The sequence below is a fragment of the Suncus etruscus genome, chromosome 11 (assembly GCF_024139225.1).
Source record: "Suncus etruscus isolate mSunEtr1 chromosome 11, mSunEtr1.pri.cur, whole genome shotgun sequence".
In the NCBI taxonomy this organism is placed as follows: domain Eukaryota; kingdom Metazoa; phylum Chordata; class Mammalia; order Eulipotyphla; family Soricidae; genus Suncus; species Suncus etruscus.
This window is the reverse complement of record NC_064858.1, coordinates 70,524,542-70,549,741: the sequence shown is the minus strand read 5'-3', so window position 1 is coordinate 70,549,741 and position 25,200 is coordinate 70,524,542. Positions and strand designations below refer to the sequence as shown.

Below are 25,200 nucleotides of genomic sequence, written 5' to 3'. Positions count from 1 at the left end.
AAAACAAATTAGAAATAAGGCATCCAGGGGAGCGGAGCAGTGGTGCAGTGGTAGTGTTTGACTTGCAGTGACTGACCTAGGATGGGCTGCAGTTTGATCCCTTTACGTCCCATATGGTCAGTCCTTCAAGCCAGGGGTGATTTCAGGAGTAACCTCTGAGCGTCACCGGGTGTGGCCCAAAAAGAAAAAAAAAGAAAGAAAGAAAGAAAGAAAGAAAGAAGGAAGGAAGGAAGGAAGGAAGGAAGGAAGGAAGGAAGGAAGGAAGGAAGGAAGGAAGGAAGGAAGGAAGGAAGGAAGGAAGGAAGGAAGGAAGGAAGGAAGGAAGGAAGGCATCCAGGGACTAGAGGTTATAGTAATGGATGGAAGGAAGGAAGGAAGGAAGGAAGGAAGGAAGGAAGGAAGGAAGGAAGGAAGGAAGGAAGGAAGGCAGGCAGGCAGGAAGGCATCCAGGGACTAGAGGTTATAGTAATGGATTTATGGGTATATGACTATCTCCAGACTCATCATTTTGTATCTATTAAATATGCACAGATTTTTGTATATCACTTAATCATAAAGTGGTTTTTAGGGCCCAGAGAGATAGCACAGTGGCATTTGCCTTGCAAGTAGCCGATCTAGGACCAAAGGTAGTTGATTCGAATCCCGGTGTCCCATATGGTCCCCCGTGCCTGCCAGGAGCTATTTCTGAGCAGACAGCCAGGAGTAACCCCTGAGCATCACCGGGTGTGGCCCAAAAACAAAAAAAAAGTGGTTTTTAAATGAATAGTATGAAGATTTTAGGTAATACAATAACTGATATTATTTCTTCCAGCATGTATTATTTTTCCCAACATTCTCCCAAAGCCACTGCCAGTATAACAATAATCTATATTACCTTATTAATATTTCTAGGTAACTTGTAGGATTGAGCAGGAATATTGATTCTATTACCCAAGCTAGCAGGCACATTTGCATTCAATTTGCAAGGGTACTTGGGAGACATACCAAGTGAACACTAAGTTGTTAAGTGTTAAGTGTTGAGCATGTTAACACCAGGGAGGGGGTCCCTGAGCACAGAGCTTGTAGTAAGAGACCTGAGCACAGCCTGGTGTGGGCGCAAAGCAAACAAACAAACAAAAAACAAAAACAAAAAAACAACAGAAAGCACTCAGTAATCTCTGAAGCTATTCTACCTTTGTGCTAGTAGCTTTACCAGAAACTGAAAAAAATGACCAAATCTCTGGGGTCCAGGGAAGTGAGAGTCAAATTTTTGCATGTGTAACACTGGTTTTTACCCACAACTGGGAGCAGTGAGGTGAATCCTTTATCTCTAGTCCTTTTACCAGACTATTGTCATAAGTCAACTCTGCCACCGGGACAGTTACTAGAGAATCTGATTTTTCTCTTTCTTCCCACCAAAGAAAATACCTATAAATACTGGGGAAAGGGTAATTCTTCAGTCTGACTCTCAATATCTGTAATTTTATGAGTGATTTCACTTCTTTCCTTGTTTGGAAAGAATGTTTTAATAAATTTTATTGTGGTCAAAATGAATTACAAATCTTTCACAGTAATATTTAAGGCACATAGTGACAAATAATGAGGGACATTCCTACCACAAGTGTTGTCCTCCTTCACTCCTGTTACCAGCAAGCATCCCATATCTCCCTCCTTTGCCCCCATAATGCTAGTGTAACTGTTCCCCTTTATAAAGAATTTAAAAGAGAGAGCTTGTTTGAAGAGAATTTAAAGGAAACTTATTAAGAACTACTTTTTTATTTTCTTTCTCTAACATTCCTTCCCAGTGGATGTTAGAGGTCAGATTCCCTGGGCAGCTACCAATCAAAAGTGCAGAATGTGGAGGAGGCAGGTGTGAGCCGAGATGCTGAACTGAGATACAGCTCAAATGGGCTTCAGGGGGTCCTTCAAAGGCAAAGTGAGGCCTTGAGCCAGGCCACCCTCACTATCCACCAACCTCTGAGCTTAATCTTGACAATTCTTGAAGCAAGTTTAATATTACCAGACAGTATCCCCTATCGTGTAAAGAAAGAAGCTAAGGATACTTCCTGAAAAGAGCAGAGGGAATGCCAGTTGCATCCACATGCCAGGGAAATTCGACTAAACCTACTACACTGGTCTCCACCCCTCTACATCACAAAAGTAACTAATACTTGCTGCATTATCTCTTTGTCTCTGCAGACTTTCCATTTGGGGTATTTATGCAATATAACATTTCATAATACATAACACTTCTTCTGTAATCGTATCTTTTCAATATTTCTTTGATCTGCTGTTTGTTACTATTGTTAGCTATCTTTACAATAACTTAACTAGAAATGTAAATAATGTCTTCTTAAATCATTATGTTTATGGAGGCTATGGGCCACCTCTGTGAAATTTGTGAAATCTGTATCAATTTGTCAACCTAGTGATAGATATAATTAAATTCCTACAAAGAAGAACACGTGTAAGGGACAGAGGGAAGTTGTCATAGCAACCTGAGTCCTGATTTCTTCCTTTCTTTTATACCACAAAATTATTAACCTTTATGATACTTTAATAATTTTTCTACATTATATTTTAACCAGCATCCATTTGCATATTATATTTGCTAATTAAATATTTGCATTATTCTTTCTTGCCATTTAGTTCTGGGTTTTATTCAGCACTTTTGTCAAACCACCTGCCAGCCATAGCTCTCACTTTTATTTAAGACACAACTTTCAAATGTACTTTTTGTCCAAAGAGCCTAAGAATCTTTCTTGTTTTTGGAAATTAGAGAAACCTTTGTTTCCCTTTAAAAAGTAAATCAATAAGCCTTTGACCAAATTTAATTCAGTTTTCTTTTTTGGTTATTCAACTTTTAATAGAAATGTTTCGGATCCTAAATACATAGAAATGTTTTAGATCTATTACAAGTTATAGCAAGGTAAAGAAATGTTTAACAAATGCCAGTGGCAAAGGACCAAACCAACTGAATACACAACAACCAGAAATAACTGTATAGTACTTAGGAAAAGGAGCTAAATATCAGTCAAAATAGCCAGTAATAATATTCGTTCCAGAGCATGACAAAAACTGAGTCCAAACCATTAGATAATTTGCCTTTAGCTTAATATGGCACTGTTTTATTTAACTATTGTATTTAACATACTCATTTCCTTTAAATTCTTCAGGAAACCAATTTCTCAAATATCCTCAACTATCCTGTGGAGAGACATTATAAAGCTGATCATATCTGGTGATTCTCACAGCAGAAGAACAAATTCAGCTCTTGAATACATACATACTAATGTTTTCATGCATATGGATGTGTACATATAACTTTTAAGTCTTGCTGACTTGCATGAAATCTCAAAGATACTGCTCCAATATCAATTTCATTTTATTGAAATCGTGCCAAGAGCACAAACAGGACTCCAAACTTATAGAGAAGAGCCTTAGCTAAATATATTCAGAAAAACAAGGAGTTATCTTGAGTTGGAAAAAATGGAATTTTTCATATTTTTGAAAATTCTGGGCTTCTAAGTGATATTAGAAGTATGAATGAATAAATCAGCTGGGCAACATATCAATCAACTGCGAAACAAGTATTCATACCAGCTTCCATAATAAATTATGAGCAGATTTGTATCTCATCGTTCAGTAGATATTCATATTATTTAGTACCGTATTAATTCTAGTATAACGCGCACAATTTTCTAACAAAAAAAGAAATCAAAGTTTGGGTGCACGTGATAAACGAGGGCTGGGGTAGACTGGCAGTGGCAGCCGGTCCAATGAGGGCCCAGGCGAATTGTGAGTTCGCACTGCGCCTTTTCCGGGTGAAGAAAAAAAACCTCAAGAAACCTGGCCTAGGGGCCGGCAAGGTGGCGCTAGAGGTAAGGTGTCTGCCTTGCAAGCACTAGCCAAGGAACGTCCACGGTTCAATCCCCCGGCGTCCCATATGATCCCCCCAAGCCAGGGGCGATTTCTGAGTGCGAAGCCCTCAGCATCAAACCCCTGAGCATCAAACGGGTGTGGCCCGAAAAGCCAAAAAAAAAAAAAAAAAAAGAAAAGAAAAGAAAAGAAAAGAAAAGAAAAGAAAAGAAAAGAAAAGAAACCTGGCCTATCTCTCGTGACATCCTGGGTTAAAACGTCATGAAGACATACCAAAAGAAATGATCATCAAGAGTCTTTTGAACACAGGCATCAGCAATAAAATGGACGGCACAGAAGACGACCTGCTGTGGAATTCAGACTCAGAAGAAAGTGAAGAAACTGGAGAAACAGATGTTCCTGCCAACTGGGACACTGATGAAAAATTAACTCGAAAAGAATGGGAACAACTCTTTAGTGTATCTGATGATGAATCTGATTTTGAAGCATTTTAAATAAATATTGTTACCAGTAATTTTATTTCGGTATTGTGTTTATACCAGTTTACGTTGTCAATAAATGATTTTTATCATGGCCGCACGTGCTTAACAATGTTTTTTTTTTTTGTTTTGTTTTTTTTTTTTTTTTTGTCAATTATAATGCTTGGTGTGAAACAAAATTTTATACCGATTTTTAATCGAAAATTAGGGGTGTGTGTTATACATGAGTGCACATTATACTCGAATAAATATGGTATATTTTATCACATTGTATAATTGAGATAAATTTAAGATTATTATATTAAATAAGCATAGAGAAATTATTTAATATTATTAATATCACTTAACAAATGAGAAAACTGAAAAAAATAGAACACTATACCTGTTTGATTCTAACCTTTATAGTCATATTAGTTGAAAATTAAAGCTTAAGAGAACTAATCTGGAATTATATCAAATGGATTATTCATCTACTCACATTAGCCTCACTCATCATCTTTGAAGAAATCCAAAATCTCTCGATATTTTTGAGATTTTATAATAATCCCATTCATTTAAGATGATTCTACATACTTTTGATTGTAATTGCAAAAATAACAAATGCAGGTTTTAATGATATTAAAAGCACTTGAATCTGCTTCTTCTCTCCAGTCCTAAATTTCAAAGTGTTTTTCTAGGTCTATCAGCTTTCTTGGAGATTGTGAGGCTATTCATGTCCAGGCCTATTTGCATTTATCTCTTCAATCTCAAAATCATTAACTCTCTCACCAAAATTATCTGAAATCTTATAGCCCATAGTCAAAGAATAAAAGTCTAGTAAATGTTTATACTGGAGACAATTATTTCATTATTATTGTCTTATATTCTTTCTTAAAACATTTTACATGTTAAAAAAAAAGCGAATTTTATTTCCTCATATTTCAAAAGGCAAACAGAGGACAACAAACTGCATTGTAAAATTCATTTGTATACTAAAGAGATCTACTATTGTCCTCTCTACTTAAAGCTAACTTCTTTCTAATGATTTTCTTAAGAAATTATTTTTACATTTTGTAGAAAAACATTTAGAATAGTTGAATATAATAATTTTATAACATAATTTAAATTATTAAAATAATTTTATAAAATAATACCAAATAAATTGATGTAAATAATTATGTCAAATAATGTTTATAATCATTACCTTGGAAAAGATAGCCAAAGCATGTCATATTATCAGGCTTTAAAATATCACTGAGCAAAACCAGTCAATTATTAATAAATATGGCCTACAGTAAATACCATTAAAAACCAACTGGAAGAAAACACATCACCATAAAAGATTCAAGGGGGCCAGAGTAATAGTTATAGCAGTGAGATCCCTTTGCTTGCACAAAGCCAACCCATATTTGATCCCAAGCATGCCCATATGCCATCAGGAGTAATACTTTAGCTCTAAGACAGAAAGTTGTCCCTGAGCATCGCCCAGTGTGGCCCCAAAACAAAAACAAAAAGAAATGAATTTTTAGAAACAATTTCTGTCAAGCCTTTATATACTGTGTAACAGTGTTTTAGATGTTGTTTCTAGCTATAGTCAAAACATTGAACGTTGACTATCCTTACTCAACATTCCTAATGTATATATTGTATCTCTTTTTTCCCTTTTATACAATAATGTCTGGTAGACTGAGACTATAGAATGAACAAGTGCTTCATTGCCTTCTCAATAAGATCTGCTTTATAAGTTCAATGTACACAACAAATATTTGTCTGTATACCCAATGGATTGGACAGTTAACACAGTGCTGGGGGAAGAAAATGTTTTTGGTACCTAGGCCTGCTCTTACCTTCTGAAGAAAACTTGCCACTGTGGCTCCATAAATATTTCATGAAGCAACATAAAGTCCTATGCTAATGATAGACTATTTACCCAGTGAGCAGGTGCATCTCTGAAGTTTTCCATCCAGGCCATACCTTGGCTGTGGATTGAGTCAAGCCATGTTAAAATAGCTTTCTTTTTTCTTCTTTTTCCCCTCCCAGTTCCACCTGAACCTAAAATGGTGAGTGAAAGTCATCATGAACCGAGGGCCATGCCCCATGTCACCACTGTTGCAACTGTTCTACCAAATAGCACCACCGAGCCCACAAATCCTGGAGAGGGCAAAGAAGATGCTTTTTCTAAGCTGAAAGAGAAGTTTATGAATGAGCTGCATAAAATTCCATGTGAGTATGAGACATTAGTACTGGAGTTTAAAAGAGATGGTTGAAAAAGCACTTGATCCACTGGAAAGAACATTCCAGACCTTAAATTTGTCTTATGCTTATTATTATCATTATTTATTATTACTAAAATGGTAAGTACTCAAATAATAAAATAAATTATTCTTGTAAATGAAATGTTCTTCAGCCTTTTTACAGTTGAAAATTTAGTTTTTTAAAAACCTATCTCGTGTTTAAGCAGGCTCTTGTTTCATCTGTCTCTTTCATTCAAGAATGTTAATCTTTTTTGGCTTTGCTATATATGTCATAGCTTTGAATTGATGAAAAGTATTCTACTGTAAAGACTATTCATAAGCAGTGCCTAACATGTGTTTTAACATATTGCAAGTTTTCTGTTTTTGCTTCAAAATCTTTTGCATCTTTTAAAGTTTTATTTATAATTGGTGAAAAGCCTATATCAAAATTGATTTGTGTTTATTTAGCATGGAACGAAATCTAATCACTGACAATTAATCTAAATTTGTTACTATAGGTTGGCCTTTAAGTTCAGTTACTATCTACCTGGCACTTTTTTAGTTTTGAAAAATTAATTTTGACCTTACAAAGCTTATTTTTCTAGTAGAAAATAAAAGTAATCAGCAATAAAGAGGCAATATATGAAATGTGTCATGTAATAATGAAGTATGTAAGGAAAAGTAAGTGGCATGGGGAAAGAAATAGAAATAAATAAAAATAAAAATAAAAATAAAATCGCATTTTATAGAATGATCAAGGCTGGTTTCTTTTGTAGAAAAAAGTCAGAGAAAGTAGGGAATCAGTTTGTGAATTCCAGGAAATACAGACCAAAGCCACTGTCCTCAACGCAGCAGATTTCTTAAGTAGAATCAGCAGATAACAAGGGACAGGAGATGCATTTGGAAGGTAACAGACACAGATTACATGGGTCTCCAGATTGCTCAAAGCAACGTGGATTTGATTCTGGTGAAGAAAATGGAAGGGTTTAGGTTTGAATAGTGGTATCTTACTATGGTTTGAATCTTGGATATTTTAATTGATAAGAGAACTACTTCTACAAGGCCCTTAAGAAACTGAAAAATACAAAGAATCAGCTTCTTACCTCTCAGTAACTGAATAATATAAAGAATCAACTTCTTACCTCTCAATAATTAACTTATTTAGCTGGCATTGCTTTTAACAAATTTAGTTCATTTGAGAGATACTCTGAGCAGTTGTGCCAATAATTACAGCTCACAGATAGAAAAAAAGACCCATAACTTAGCAGAGATGAATATGATTGAGCTTGGGAGAGTAAAGAAATCATCTCTGGTTTCTTCCTGTGCTACTGCAGAAATAGCAGCTAAAATTTTGATACAACTTTCAACTCAAAACTACAAACACCAAATGCAGTTATTATGGGACCAATGCTCTTCTAAATAGTTCACCAAAGTATTTGCTTTAAGAGAAATGTTGTTTATTATAGCAGAGGAAGCAATGGAAAAATTCAAACACATATTCTGCCTTATAATCAGTACTTTTGTGTTCTCTAGAAAAATAAATGGTGTGATGCATTTCACGTGAAATGGCAAGTTCTCCCTGGGTCCAGATAACTGATTCTCTCTTCTCCCCAATGTGAACCTCTTTGTTAAGACTTCCTCTGCTTCTGTTAAAAGTAGCGCTCAATGGAATCCTACTCAGCTGTGAGGAAAGATAACAGTCTGTCATTGACTGTTGAATTGAATTATAGAGTCTTATGCTGAATGAGGTGAACCAGAAAGGAAAAGATAAATACCAGAGAACCTCACTTATGTGGAGTATAAAGTAAGAAAGAAAGGAATTAGACAATCCCAATGGAAACGAGGAATGATCCATAGAACTAGAGACTGGAGGGATCATGGGCTAATGATGACAGAACCTAAATTATTTAGAGAGGGATTAGTGTAGTACTCTGAAATGATCATATGATAACACTAATATTATGTGAACTATGGTACTTCAATAGGAAAATAATTTCAGATATAACCTGTTCATCACTTCATAGCTCTGCTAGGATTTCCTGGCCTGCTTTTGCATTCACCATTTTCCTTAGCACTATTAACATGTTATATTGTTTCTTTTGATGATTTGGGGACATAACTTGTGGTGTTCAGGGTTTACTTCTAGATCTATGCTCAAGGATCACTCCTGACCTAATTCTGGGGACTATATGTGGTATGATGAATTGAGTTCCTGTTGACCATGAGAAAGGCAAGCATCCTATCCACTGTACTATCACTCTAGATCCTTTATTATTGGTTTTCAAAGTAATTTGGTCCCCACCTAAATAATGTGAGAAGTGTGGACAGTGAGAATAACAAGTTGTTTCTGTCCAGTGCTTAGCTATGTCCTTGATGGGACCTGGCATGTGAGTGGTATAGTTTATCAATATATGGAAGTATAAATGCCAATAATAGTTAAATACTAGGGGGCAGAGAGATAGTATAATGGGTAGAGTGCTTGCCCTGAAAGTGACCTACCAGGGTTCCATCCTTGGCATCCTTTATGATCTCGCAAAACTGCCAGAAGAAATACCTGAGCACAGAATCTGGAATAAGCCTTGAGCATAGTGGCCCCAAACCTTTTAAAACAAAAGTGTTAAATGCTGAATTGCTCCCTTTTCATCTTTGAAGTTCTAAAATGTTGACTAAAACCTTTAAATTTTGTTTTATTTCTAACACTCAAGGCCTGATTTCAATGCTTAACTGTGCCCTTAACATTAAAAATCAAGTTGCTTTTATTTTGATAGTGACTACTTCATCTTTTAGCCTTTGCCATTTAAAGCTTGCTATGAATAATTTCTTCCAGTTTAATCAGAAGGAAAAACTTTAAAATTCTATTATTTAATTTTCCCTTGGGTTAACCTTTTCTTATTTATTCCCAAACCATTGTCCCAATTCTGCAATCCCTCTTGGGCACTGAAAATTAGCTGAGGTAATTAATCTGCTTTTCCCTGGATGTTTTCTTTTGACCAGCAGCCTAAGGTAATAGAATATTCGAGAATATGGGTAACATCTACTCAAATATATCTTGCCAAAATTCTCCTTGTTATTATCAATAAGAAAAATTAACAAGTGCATAGCATCTTAAATCTATAAATCAAATAAGTAATTTAAAAAATTACTATTATTATAGCCAAGTAGCTTTATCAGAAAATATAAACTGCATTTCATTTTAATTTGTCACAATTTTTCTGCTTCTGTAATTAAGATTTCTAATGAGATTTTTCCATTCAGAGCAGTACTAAAAAGTAAATGTAGGCCTAAAATAATATTCTGAGAGCTCTGTCAGATAAAGGTGAACACTTTTGACTTGGGGTAATACAGTGTGATGCTAATGACAGGTAGCAAATTAGAATATTAATTGATTTCAGTCACTGAATTCAATCTTGGCTCTCTGGCAGATGAGAGGTTTTATGTTTTTGTTTTTGAAAAATTGATAGCAAACATCTTTCCTCTGTCGCTTGTAATTCCCACTTAGGAAGGGAGAAATGTCATGGTGCAAGGAGCTGGCATGTCATTAGTGGGGAAAATTGGTACTGTCCAACATGGCATATATTCAGACCAAAATACCTGATGGTATTGTCCATACAACCATAGGGCTTAAAATTAAGCAAAGGAAAATGGTCAATTCTGACCTTTTTTTTTTTTTTTTTTGGTTTTTGGGCCACACCCTGTGACGCTCAGGGGTTACTCCTGGCTATGCGCTCAGAAGTTGCTCCTGGCTTCTTGGGGGACTATATGGGACGCCGGGGGATCGAACCGCGGTCCGTCCTAGGCTAGCGCAGGCAAGGCAGGCACCTTACCTCCAGCGCCACCGCCCGGCCCCCAATTCTGACCATTTTTATCTTTCAATTCACTCTGCACATTATCAAAATAAAGCAAACCAGGGTTTTCCAAATGTTAATATTTTTACAACTTTGATTATTATCACGACAGCCATCGGTTTGTAGAGCTTGAACTCATGTCATCAGAATAGGTGTGATCACGGTTTTGATATTCATGAGCTTCTTGAAGTGGAGACCATTTTTCCATAAGCACAGAGGAAAACTCAAGAGCCGAAACCTGACTCTTGGCTCAGAATAAGAGTCCATGAGTTAGGAGGAGGCATGTGTGTCACTCATGCAGAAAGGCTAGTTGACAGACAGTTTCTCAATAGGAGTTAAAGCCTGTGCTCTGAACACTGAGCCATGGGTTCAAATCTAAGCCCGACTATATAGTAGCTGTGTGACCTGAAGAACATTGCTGAGTACTTGTGTGTTTAAGACTCTTCCTGTATTAAGTGGAGACAACAATAATAACCCCATTGTAGGGTTGTTAGTAAAGGTGTCAGTGCATATGAAGTGCTCAGCAGTGTCTAGCACAAATTACACTCTGTAAAGGTTCTCTGTTAATAGGCTCATGTCATCAGTTCTAACAAGTCTATTTCTATTTTCGAAAAGCCCTACTTTCAGATTAGACAGGCACCCAAATTCCAAACATTTTACAACTAAACCCAGTCTAAGACTTCCTATTTCAGAAAATAAAGTATCCCCTCTTAATGATATCTTCTATCATTTCCTCTCATTTTTCCTTGAACTCTTGTCATTTCAATATTTTGTTTTCTGATTCATTTCAGGCTATACATATGTTCAAAGTATATATGTGTGTGTGAAGATGTCTGATAAATGCTTAAATAAAATGAATGTAAATAAGTAAAATAATTTGAAATACATAAAATTAAAAATTAAATTAAATAAATAAAATAAATGTTAGTTTTCAGAGCCAGAGGGATATTACAGTGGGTAAGGCAAAGGCACTTACTTTGCATACAGACAACCTGTGTTGTAATCCCTAACAGCCCATATGGTTCCTCAAGCCTGCCAGGAGTTATTCCTGAGTACAAAGCAAGTACCACTGGGTCTGACCCAAAAACAAAAAAAACAAACAAAAAATATAGTTTTCTTCTGACCGTTGAAAAACTACCATTCTATCTTCCTTTTAATATCTGTAGCAAATGATGAAAAACAAAACCTAGATGCTCATCTCTTTGTCTTTAGTACCCTTAGCAGCTCAACAACTTCAATACTAACTTCCATCCTTCAGATACTATCTAAAGTGGTTTTTTTCTAAAGTAAGTAACTACTTTTTGATGTATTTCTTTCTGTCAACCCTAACAAATAGTCAAATATTTCTGCATCAATGTCTTTCCTTGATGGGGTAGAAGTTCTGTTTACTGGTTTTCATTTTTATGCATTCAATTCTATTCTTATACATACCTTCTCTTCTAGGAAACCTCACTTATGTAGGCATGCAACTAGACAAACTAATAACTAAGAAAATTTATCTAAGAAAAGCCACAATAGCCCATTTCCCTGACTACCTTCATATCTAGGCCTTTTCTTCTTAAAATCTCTTTCCTCACTAGTTCTGACACATTCTGTCATTCAAAATCAAGTCAGATAATACTCCTTAGATGTAAAGTTTTCTTATCTGCCAAAGCAGACTTAAGTCTTCCTCCCAACATTTCATAGTTTTTCATTCAAGTCTCTCAGTATCTTGGTTATCTGGCTTCATTTTGTTTTGACTTTCCTCATCCAAATGTACATTCTTCACATTCTTCAAACAGAAGCAATTTATTATATATATTCATATTCTATGTGTTGAAGTGTTAAATATCATGCTAGGAAAAAATATACAGAACCTTTGAATATCTGTCTGGATCTATCCATGCTTTCAATATTAGCATATTCTACATATTAACATTATAAATATCATTATAGTCCTTGGGTGATGCTGGGAGAAAATGTCATCTAGAGAACAATGATTGTTTTTTGCCAAAGATTTCTTTGCTCAATTTAGGTAAGAAGGTCCTAAATTTATCAAATGGACAACTCATATCTGAAAGAATATACAGTGGATAGGATACTTGTTTTGCATGTGACTGAGTCAGATTTGATCCCAGTACCCCATATTGTTCCTCCAAGTTCCACCAGAAATGGTCCCAGAGACATCACTTCCACAGAGCCAAGAGTAAGCACTGAGCATCATTGGGTGTAGCTCAAAAACAAATACAAAATAGCATAAAACAATCTATCAGAATTACTGTGATAAAAATAATTCTATTTATCATAACTGTCACATTTTGTATACTATCGATTTTGAGAGGTCCCACACTTAGTAGTGCTCAGGGTTTATTCCTGGTTTTGTGCTCAGTGAGCTTCCTGGCAGGGTACAGAAGATCTATCTGTGGTGAGAGGGATGGCATTTGGGCCAACCACATTCAAGTCAAGCACCTTCCCTATTTTTCTGTGCCATATTGATTCCATAGAAGAAATGTATACTCTGTTCCTATCAATAGAGAAAACTATATGCTTCTGTATTTCAGAAAGGTTAGGTATGTAGCTCTTTGAATTTGTTTCCCTTTTAGAACTCTAATTGTTAGAAAATTCCCATGAAATCCATGCCTTTTAAAGAAACTATTGCTGAGGGATTTTATACACTTTCAAAGTATGAGAAGTGAGAACCATAAGCACAAAAAGCCACCAAGTGAATTAAAGGTCTCAGAAAAGTTTCTAAGCCTTAGTTACATTCTATTAGCATTTCAAAGATATTAAGTAAGGAATATGAGGAGTGAACAATATCTTGTACATAATATTAAAAGTAGCTCAGAAATTAACTTGTGGAAATTCTACTATATAAACATATGAATATGGGGCTGGAACAATAGCACAGTAGGTAGGGGTTTTTTTTGCCTTACACAGGCTGACCTGGGTTCAATTCCCAGCACCCCATATGATCCCCTGAGCCTGCCAGGGGTATTTCTAAGCACCGTGCCAGGAGTATCTCCTGAGCGCCATTGGGTATGGCTCTAAAACAAAACAAAAAATAAATCAAAAATCAATAAATAATAAATATATGAATATATTTAAACATCTATTCCTCACTGCATAGTAGAGGCATATCAGAATTCAGGCTCCATTTTCACTAAGCAAAGCCTGACCGCAAATGCAGATTGTATAAAGAAACATTGGTCTGGCAGAGGCCATGATATGTTCTTTTTCTCCTCACTCTAATGATTATGTAGATCCTTTATTGCATTGCTGACCTGTCAGGCTGGTGCCAGTGTCTATTAAATTGGATAAAGAATTTAGAAGTGGAAAGCAGAGTGTAGTGCAATATTATATTTTTAGCGCTCAGCTTTACTTTACTTTCCTTTGTTTTGATTTTTTCTTGATGAAAATTATAATAAAAGGACTTGAACTTGATAGCTTCAGTCCACAGACTCCTAGTCTGCCTTTTAAATTAGCAGAGCTAGCTTTCAAATAAAGATGACAAAGCTATTGAATGATGTGATGATGGTTTCCTCACCAACTAACACTTTATTGAAACTACTAGAGGACTTTCAAGTCCATTTTAAACTCCACTTTTCTTTTCCTTTTTCTTTCAAGCTGTTTATACACACATAAAAAGAAAAAAAGGATCAATAGGTAACTAAAATAATAGAAATATATTTCACTGATCAATATACCATTTACTGAAAGCAGCATACACCTCTTCCACAGAAATTGAGGAGCTAGAGGACCCGAGTATAAAAAAACCTTAGTTGGCTGAACAGTATTGTTCAATGTCTTAAAGCCAATATTTTATGGTTGTAATTTGCTTCTCAGAAGGAATTGGAAGTTTCCTCAAAACCAGGGCACAGAGATGATGGAGCCTGACACTCTCACCATCAAATTCACCAGCAATATATTATAGCACCATTTCTTTTTGCACAGGCACACTAAAAAGGGGGAAATTTTACATATAGAAACAAGCTCTTATATACTAGGGATAAGAACTCATACATTTTACAATACAGGGTCACCTCCCACTTTGAACATATGTCATGTGGTCCTAACTTAGACTCCATATGATTAGACAGCTACCATCCAACCCAGAACCCTAGATCTCAGGCATAGAAAGGACACAGTTCTCCGCAACAGCTCCAGGAACCAAACTCCCTCTGGGGCATTCTTAATACTGCTCTGACACCGACAAGTATAAGTTTTTATAAGACATCCTGACAATGAGGAAATGGCACCAACTTGGTCGAAGAGCACATTGTTTTACCTCACCACCTAACTATAGATGAAATCAGAAGACACGTCATCCTTTGATCAGTGCAAAAGCCAAGATTGCTAACTTCAGAAGACTGACTGTGACAACCATGACTGGGCAGAACCTATCCCAGAACCAATATAAAAAGGACCCTAGTCTAGGCTTTGGCCTATGACCTGTACAATAACCAATATTTCTAATTCCAGAAATCTAACTGAGACAACTGCAATTGGGCAGAACTTCTGGAAACATAATAAAAGACTATCCTAGGCTTCACCCTAGGCTAGGTGCAAAAACCAAGATTGCCAATTACAGAATTAAAACAACAGTGATAGAACTTCTAGAACCATAAAGAGAGACTTCGTCCTAGGCTCCATCCTATGACCTGTGCAAATACCAAGATCTCTAGATACAGAGGCCTGATTTTTATCATCCACGACTGAGCGGAAAGTTTTCAGACATCACGAAAGGACTTAGGGGAGAGGATAAGAGCATGAACGGAGCCTGTAGTTATTTCCATGACAGTATGCTTCAAGGGCAGAAAAACCCTGTATCTTTTATTCTTCTATCTCACCTTATTCGACACACAAAGCATAATCTTCCAGCCTAGTGTGGTTGCTGGCAATGCCACTCTGTGGATTTCATCTAAAGAGGTGCTTCATGTTGGCCTGGCCTGCCCATACTGATGGGAATTGTCTCTGTTATTCCCCTTTCCTTGGCTGCTGTTTCCCATCTACCTTCTCTTTCAGAACTTCTAAGATGACTTGAAATTGAACACAAGACTGCTCTGGCTGCTTCCAGCTCATCAGGGAAGAATCTGCTATTTTTAATTTGTATTAAGTTGTATACGGCTCTAACACCTATTCTAACCTCTAACACATGCTAGTGCTGTGAGATCCAGGTACTTCCACAAGATTCTTGAGTTTTATTATCTTTCTAACATTGAGCACTATGTGATTGTTCCAGAGTTGCAGTACAGGAACCACAGTATTCCAAAGTTAGATCTGCAGCTGTTGTCACCACAACCCCTTGGTATACAACGAAGCTTTGCCTGATCATTTGTTTTAACAATTCACTAAAGGACAGTTGAACCTGTAGGTACAGCACCTATTAATCTGTACTCACACTTAGACTCTCTTCTTGGTATCTGATACTTCAAATTCTACTTCTCTTTCTTTCTCAGTATGTTGTCTTCTTATATCCCTCTATTCCTCCTCTTTCCCTCTCCCCCACTTTCTTCCTCCTCTCTCTTCCTATTCTCTCTTTTCTCTCTCTCTCCCTCTTCCTCTCCTCTCCTCTCTCCCTCTTCCTCTCCTTTATCTCTCCTTTTTTCCTCTCTCTCTCCTCTCTCTCTTCCCTTTCTCTCCATCCTCTAATCCCTTATAGAGAGATAGCTATTTTCCAGTGAGATGCCTCCATCTACCTCTATGGTTTCTTCATAAATTCAAGACTTCCATGTAAATCTGGAATCTCACAACCCTACACCCCCTTTTGTTGACTTTACTACTATGCCCTTTTATGACAGTATATTTTGTTCATTTTTCAACTATATGCAATGTAACTACCAGTCAAAATAAAATTACCTCATGTTCTTTTCTAGCAATTATTGCACTGATTCTAGGCAGTAATGGATAATCTTTTAACCACAACAACAAGTAGTTTCAACTATAGAAGTCTTCAAGTGCCTTCTGTTATATTTTCTTTTCTCTTAAAAAGTTTCTAGGGGGGCCCGGAGAGATAGCACAGCGGTGTTTGCCTTGCAAGCAGCCGATCCAGGATCAAAGGTGATTGGTTCAAATCCCGGTGTTCCATATGGTCCCCCGTGCCTGCCAGGAGCTATTTCTGAGCAGACAGCCAGGGGTAACCCCTGAGCACCGCCGGGTGTGGCCCAAAAACCAAAAAAAAAAAAAAAAAAAAAAAGTTTTTAGGGATAGGTTACTGATTACTATCGTATTTAACTTTCAAATAGTTGGGCTAAAGTAGTTGTTTTATTAACATTTACATTTTATCAGTGGTGTATGAGAGTACAAGTGCTCCATATCCTTGCCAAAACTTAGACTTGGTCTTTATAACAGCAAAGTATGAGCCATAAAATAAAATACTGAAAAACTGAACCTCTTCAGAGGAATTAGTCTTCTACATTTAACATACCTAAGAGACAGAAGTTTCCAGGTACATGGTAGAACATACCTGAACTCCTCCTCTTGATTTTTCAATCAAGTGACTAAGAAGGAAAACTAAGAGCAGATGGCAGGAATAATAGGAAAGACTAAATAATATGGGTGTGGTGATTTCTGAGTAGGAGAGACACACAAAACAGAGTCATTTTCCTCCAGAGAGTAGTGGGGAAATATGGTGAAGAAGAGTCTCTGAAAGGCTAGAAGCTGGGACAGATGCTGGCAACCAGAGTTCACAGAGCAGGAGACAAGATTAAAGGGAACCCTGCCATGATTGTTCTTGAACTCACACAGAATGTCAACTATAGCCAATCACTGGTCCTCTGTTGACCCATGATTCTCTGTTTCTAGTCAGAATTTAGAGCTCTTATCTGGAAATACCTGCAGGGTGGCTATCTTTAAATGCATGCCTTCCACTCCTCAGTATGGCCCTGACTATCTCCAACTTTGCCTGTGACGGAGCCTTTAGCTTGACCACACACAATGACTGCCCTCAATTTCCTTCTACTCTGTGTTTTCTTGAGAGTTGAGCAGCAGAAAATCTAGATAAGGTTTAGTTTCTATAGAAAACAATAGAGATATCTCTAAAAGTAAAACTAGAGTTCCTGTATAGCCCAATGATCCCACTTTTTGGCTTCTACCCCCAAAATATAACAACATGACATTAAAAAGATATGTTCACACACATGTGCTTTGCAGTACTTAGTTCAATAGCCAGGATGTTAAAGCACCCCAAATGTCTAGAGAATACATAGATGAATGCATAAAGAAAATGTGGTCATTATACACAATAGAAGTCTGCACAGCTTTCTATCTGAGACAACTTGTGCAAAAGGAAAACTGAAGTGCTATTAACTGAAGAGATTAATATAACTAAATAATGGAGACATCATAAAGCAAAATAGAGGAAAATCATACACTGAGAGAGAATACTAGCAACATACCTACTTCACAAATAAGTTGTTTCAAGGTTATACACTAGACTATATATATTTAACTATGCAAAAAATATGAATATAGTAAAAGAATATGCAGAGACATTGAACCATTTCAATTATTTATATAATATAAATTAAGACCAGGGAATTACATTTTAAAAGGCTTTCAGAGCCATTTATCTATATATGACACTTGAGCTTCAAGATCAGAAACTAACTTTTCCACACATATATTCCTCTAGGTTAAAGCTCAAAACTCCTATCATAAACTAATTATTCCCACTTTTAATCTTCTGTTATCCAACAAGCTAACAAGTCCTCATTCTTTGGTTCTTCCCCTCCATTCTCACTAATAATTCTTTCTTTAGAATACCATATACATTATAATTACTAAATTATCCCAAGATATCTTCTTAAAACTATTTCTAGGGGGAAGGGAGGGGAATAAACTATTTCTAGTTGCACTTTGTTGGACATGATCTGGATGATTCTTTTTAGAAACCCATTTGACACAAATTATTTATTCAAAAACTGGTTAGCACTTACCCATTATCTGACTCTTTAATCCTTATATTTCTTTTCCAAAACCTTCTCTAGTCTAGTCCAAACCTGCCTTTCCAATTTTACCGCAGCTACTCTGACTGCTCATTTCTTTGTAAATGCTTTAATTCCCTGACTACAAAGTTCATGATGATCCTGCTTCTCAAATGGATTCACTACTACTTCTACATATTTAGGCCTCTCTATTCTAAAATATTACGGTTTAGTCCTATGATTAATTAAGTTGTAATACTCCTTCTGAATATCAATATTTGGATTTTAATATATTTATCTTTTACAATATAGTCCTATGCTCATATTTTTTTTATTTTGGTATGGTTGTCACAAACAAACAGTACTCAGGGCTGACTCCTGGATCTGTGCTCAAGGACTTCTGGTGGGGTTTGAGGAACTAACTGGGGTGGGGAACCAGGGATTGACTTCTTAAAATTTTTAACTACTGGACCATCTCTCCAGTTTCATTATTTTCTTACCTTATTTTCTTTATTAAGACTATAAGTTCTTAAGGAACTTAGATTTTGGCTTATTCTTCCACATTTAGACTTCACGCCACAAGTACAAAAAGTAGGCAGTCAATAAATGTGCAAGGTATAGATGAATGGCTTGGTGGTAGAATAAAAAATAGAATGAAATCCTTATATAGTCTAATGAGAGAGGAAAATATCCTAGAAACAATAACAATATAAGATGGTAATGTGTGCTGCAACTTAAAAGACATGTAGGTAAATCATCAAGAATGATACAGGAAATGTAATATAGAATTATTTTAGAGAGGATCATCAATAACAGACTAAGGAGTTTATACTTTATTTAATAGTTAAAGAGGATCCAGGAGCCATTCATTATATTTAAACATAGGAGTAATGTTATTATAGTTTGTTTTAAGAATATCCAGGAGGGAACACAGGCTTCTCCTGCCCAGAGACGCAAAAGCAGCAGGAACCCAAGCTTGGGCCAAAGCTGGTGGAAACTGAGAAACAGAAGCCCGAGTACTGTTTCCTCAAAGGACATATTTAACCTGAGAGGTGATGCTTCTTCTCCACTGAGGGAACACAGGCTTCTCCTGCCCAGAGACACAAAAGCAGAGGAGCGCAGCCACAAACACACACGCAGCCACAAACACACACACACACACACACACACACACACACACACACTGCAGAGGACACTGTTGGAAAACATTACAGAGCACCACCTTGCTTAGAGAAAGAGGTGATGGATCTGAAACCCAACAAATACCAGCCATCTACATACCCTCTCTGAGAAAGACTTTAGAGAGGAAATTTGGAGGATGTTCAAGTAATTCAAACAATCTATGGAATAAACCAAACAAACAAACTACAAATAAGAATAAAGAGGACATAAAAGAAATTAAAAAAAAGAACTCCAAACTGAAATATCAGGGTTAAAGAAAATTCGGTAGCCGAAATGAAAACCTCACTGGAAAGCCTCTCCAACAGAGTAACTGCTGAAGATATATCAGTGAGATGGAAGATGAGATGCATAACAACTCCATACAACTCAAGAGTTTGGAAAAAAGCGTTAAAATATACGATCAAACAATGCAAAAAATCCTCAAAGAATGTGAACAGATAAAAACAGAAGTCTGCAATAAACTCAATAGAAACAGCATAAGAATCATTTGAGTTTCAGAGACTCAGGAAGAAATTCTCCATGAAAAACATCATTGCAGAAAAACTCCCAGAGCTGAAGAGTGCACGCAATCAAATACTACATGCTGAAAAAGTATAGGCTAAAAGACATCCAAAGAAAAACACCCCAAGGCACATCCTAGTCATAATGAGGAATCCCACATATAGGGATGGGATCTGAATGCAGCAAGATCAAAAAGGGAAATTATGTACAAAGGAGCATCTTTAAGATTTACAGCATATTTATTAAAAGGAACTCTCAAGGCATGAAGGCACTTGTGAAATATAGTAACAAAACACAACAAAATGAATGTTTTGCCAATGATACTTCAACCATTCAAACTTATAATTAGGTTTGAAGGAAATATATGCAACTTCCCAGATAGAAAAGAGCTGGAAAACTTTACAGACTCAAGGCCACCTTAAAAGAAGTACTGAATGGTCTACTTTAAGACAAAGCACACCCAACAAACACAACAAATTCTTACAAAGAGATGACCCTAAGTCCCATGACAATCATCTCTCTCAATGTCAGTGATGATAAATGCACCAGTTAAGAGAATCAGAGTGGCAAAATGGATCAAAACGCTGAATCTAACATTTTGCTACCTCTAAGAAATGCTTTTGAATAATCAGAGCAAACATAGACTCAAAGTCAAAGATTAGAGAACAATTATTCAAGCAAACAACTTCCTTAAAAAGACAGGAATAGTCATATTTGTACCATGTGACTCAAACTTTAAACTTACAAAGGTAATAAGAGACTGAGAAGTACAATTCTTGATAATCAAGGTATATGTGCACCAAGAAGACTCACATTCATAAACATATGTGCACCAACATATGTGAACCAGCAAACGATTTAAACAATTGTTGAGAGAACTGAATAAAGACATCAGTAGCAACACAATACTAGAATGAGACATTAACACTGCCCTGTCAAGCCTTGATAGGTCAAGCAGGCTAAAACCCAACAAGAATATACTAACTCTGAAGGAAGAAATGTAAAAGAATGGCTTAGTATATGTGTGTATGTACATATATATATGGCTGTTCTTCTCCAGAAAACTAGATGTTCACTCTTCTATAATATACATGGGTCATTCTACAAAATAGACCACATACAGGCCTGTAAAACATACCTCTATAAAATCAAGAGAATAGAAATTGTAAGAAGTACCTTCTGAAATTATGATGCACTAAAATTAGAAGTGAATCACAAACATACACAGAGAAAAACTTTAACAAATGGGAATTAAACAACTTACTACTGAACTATCAGTGGGTTAGAGACAAAAATCAAAAAGAAATCAAAAGATTTCTTGAAACAAATAATAATGAATATACAAATTAAAGCTTAGAGCAGAATTTAATAAAAATGAAAATTCAAAAATAGTCTGAAGGATCAATGAAAGCAAGAGTTGGTTCTTTGAAAATATAAACAAGATGGACAAACTATTAGCCAAACTCACAAAGGGAGAGAAAGAAACTTAATAAACCAAGTTAGAAATTAAAAAAAAAAATGGGAGAATGCTACAGACACTATAGAAATTCAAAGGGTAATCAGAGATTACTTTGAGAAACTCTTTGTCACAAAATATGAGAACCTGGATGAAATGGATAAATTCTTGGAGTCCTACAACTTCCCAAGATTATTTGGCATATACTAATAGACCTATCATAATTAAGGAAATCAAAATGGTATGTAATCAAAAGCTTTCCCAAAAACAAAAGCCCAGGCCCAGATGGATTCACTAGCAAATTATTTCAAGCCTTTCAAGAGGACCTATAGCCAATCTTTTTGAGACTCTTCCAGGAAATTGAAGAAATAGAAATACTCCTGAATAGTTTTTAGGAAGCTAACATCACCCTAATATCAAAAGCAGACAGAGAGGCCATAACAAAGAACTACAGATCAATATTCTTGATGAACATAGGAATGAGGGAAGGGGAGGGAACAAGGGTAGGAGGAAGGGGAGGGAGGAAGGAAGGAAGGAAGGAAGGAAGGAAGGAAGGAAGGAAGGAAGGAAGGAAGGAAGGAAGGGAGGGAGGGAGGGAGGGAGGGAGGGAGGGAGGGAGGGAGGGAGGGAGGGAGGGAGGGAGGGAGGGAGGGAGAAGGGAAGGGAAAGGAAGAAGGGAGAGAAGGGAGGGAGGGACAGACGGAGGGAGGGTCTTACTTATTGAAGCAGAGAAAGAAAGAATTGCATATAAGTGACTGAAAACTTTTCCATCCAGGTAATTAATATAGTAATTCATTTTTCATTTGGACATGAGCTATTCATGGTGAGTTTTGAACATCTCACAGAGTTCCAACCCTAGTAGTTTTATTTTTGGATTATGGGACACATTGAATCAAGTTGTCAATAATCACTTGTGCACCCATTTTTGCAAACATTTCACATTAGCAAATTAGGTCATAACTTTAAATACACTTTCATTTTCCTTTTTATCCTTTTTATTTGGTGGCTACCTCAGCTGTGCTCAGGGCTTACTCTTGATTCTGTACTCAGGGATCCCTCTGGCGCTGCTCATAAGAGCATGCTCAGTGCTGGTGTCTGAACCAGAGTAGGCCACATGCCAGACATGTGCATTAGCCCCTGAACTGTCCTGCCATGCCCAAGCAGGTCAGATTCTACTCTGAAATCCTATGCCTTTATGGAATGAAGCTTTAAGGAATGAAGTTTTTATTTCCTTTTGACCATGAAAAGAAGTAATTAAAGTATCCAGACACAGCAAATGCTGTAAATCATGGAATTATGGAATATTCCAAAATCATAGAATAGATCATGGAAGATTAAACTTGAGGAAATAATAACAGTGGATTTATAGTTTCTGAATGACCTTGAAAATCCTGTTTCATTAGCAGAACTGCAGTCATCAGCTTCCAGTATGTGAGATAGGAGTGATGATGTGTGAAAATGGAATGAGAAGGTGAAAGCAGCTTGAAAAAAAAGTACCTTGCTTCCTAAAATCTTGAAGTTTAGGTATTTGGCACACCTCATATTCCAAAGGCTGCGTTAAGCAAGCACAGATAAAATTCTTTTGAAATTGATCTCTCTTTAGCTAAAGTGTTTTTAAAATATTCATGATATCATCATTATTAAGGTTAAAATTATTTTTAAACCCTAGTGATAAAAACTCTATTTTAGCCAAACCCTGAAAGGGAAAATTTACTATTTGTTTTCTTATTTTGGAAACCAATTTAGCACTAATCCACAATAACAGTAACTAAAAATTTAGTTTCATGCATTAATGCCAAATTCACTATATGCTTCATAATCCTATAAGTAAATTTCTCCCTACCTACTAGTTACTAATTAATATCAATAATATAGTAATAAAATCCCATGAGAAAAGCTGGAAAAAGGACAGGGGGTAAGACACTTGCCTTGCATGTGGATGACATGGGTTTGATTCCTGGCACCCAACAGATTTCCGTGAGCCCCATATAGAGCCAGGATTAAGCCCAGAGCACTACTAGGTATGACCTAGAAAGCCCATCACCCTCCTCCCACACTCACAGAAAATCTGTTCCATGTCTATAGATCCTGGACTATGTGGCTGCTTGTGGTCATGTGACACCTCAGAATTTAATTGGAGGAGCCAAAATGATGGAGCAAGTGGTAGGGTGTTTGTCTTGCATATGTTAACCTAGGACAGACCGTGATTCGATCCCCTGGAGTCCCATATAGTTCCCCAAGCCAGAAGCATTTTCTGAGCTCATTGCCAGGAGTAACGCCTGAGCGTCACTGGATGTGGCCCAAACACCAAAAAAAAAAAAGGAATTTCATTGGAGTGTCAACCAAATAGTGTCACAGCAAATCTGATGGGATGGGAAATTTACATAGAAATTCATCCATTTTGGTGAGTGTAAAGAGTAACACAGAATTAATACTAACCAAATTAGTACTAACCAAAGCCCAGCTAATCCTTAGACACTGATTTTAGTAATACCACACAGAGAGAGAGAGAGAGAGAGAGAGAGAGAGAGAGAGAGAGAGAGAGAGAGAGAGCGCAATTATTACAAATTAAGCCTTATTGATCTTTACGTTGTAACAATAAATATAAGGTAAATTTGTGCCATGAAAGGGGCTGGCTAGGATGGTGAATGGGAAATTAGAAACACTGATGAAGGGAAGGTCACTTTGGGGGTTGTATTGGTGTTTAAAAATTTAATGCCAAAAAAAATCAGCATTATGAACAACTCGGTAAATCATGGTGTTTTATATTAATGAATTAATTAAAATATTGAAATATTTTTTAAATTTTTAAAGAGAAGAAAAATTCAATGAAGCCAGAGCACAGGACAAGATTAAACTGTTAAGATTTAAGTTTTTACCCGAAAATATAAAATTTTGTATATTTATAAAAGGAAGAAAAATAATGTTTAAAATAGGTGGTATTTGGTGATGATGTGTGTGTGGATTGAGGGACAGTATCTACAACTAAGGTATTAGAAATTATTTTTTAAGTGCAGAATGTATATTGTAAAAGTTCTGAGTTGAATCCTCCTTATCTCTTTGACCCCCCAAAATGGTACTTTAAGTGTGACCTTGTTTCTAATAAGGTTTTTGTTGTTGTTTTAGGGTTACACTTGGGGCTCACTCATAAATTACTTCTGGCAGACTTGAGGGACAACATGGGATGCTGGGAATCCAACAGGGCTCTACTGCATGCAAGGCAAATGCTCTACTTACTGTGCTATCGCTCTGGCCTCTCTAAATAAGATCTTTAGATAGATAGATAGATAGATAGATAGATAGATAGATAGATAGATAGATAGATAGATAGATAGATAGATAGATAGATAACATTAAATGATGTTATACTGAATGAAGTTGGATGGTTCTTAACCTAATACGATTTTTGTTCTTCTGAAAGAAAGCAAAGCACTGGAGGCTGAGAGAATATTATGTGATAAATTCTTCCCCATAGCAGTGGATAGTGCATGGTCCAGCCAATTTCTTCATTTTGAAATCTCTTCAGGACAAAATTAATTAAGGAGGGTGGGTGTTTTATTTTTGTTGATCTAGCTGTTCTTTTAGATTGATTTTGAAAAAAACAAAAGCCGTATAGGGATGCCAGTGTCCTATTCAAAAACATTGGAAAGAACTTGTGATACAGGAAAGCAAACTTAGGACCCTAAGCATGTCCCGTATGTGTTTAGCCCTTTGAACTGTCTCCTGAGCTCCTGGATTTTTGTTCTTTATTTTTTTTAAGAATGT

At 36.3% G+C, this 25,200-nt stretch overlaps 1 protein-coding gene across 3 annotated transcripts in view; it reads left to right on the top strand.

Moving 5' to 3' along the window:
• Nucleotides 1-25,200, top strand: part of SYT1 (synaptotagmin 1) — a 594,801-nt gene that overhangs the window by 313,940 nt on the left and 255,661 nt on the right. For all 3 annotated transcript variants that reach the window (XM_049783494.1, XM_049783492.1, XM_049783493.1), the window contains one exon: nt 6,357-6,539. In XM_049783494.1, coding sequence (XP_049639451.1) covers nt 6,374-6,539 — 166 coding nt within the window. In that variant the 5' untranslated portion in view covers nt 6,357-6,373. The remainder of the gene's footprint in view (nt 1-6,356; nt 6,540-25,200) is intronic.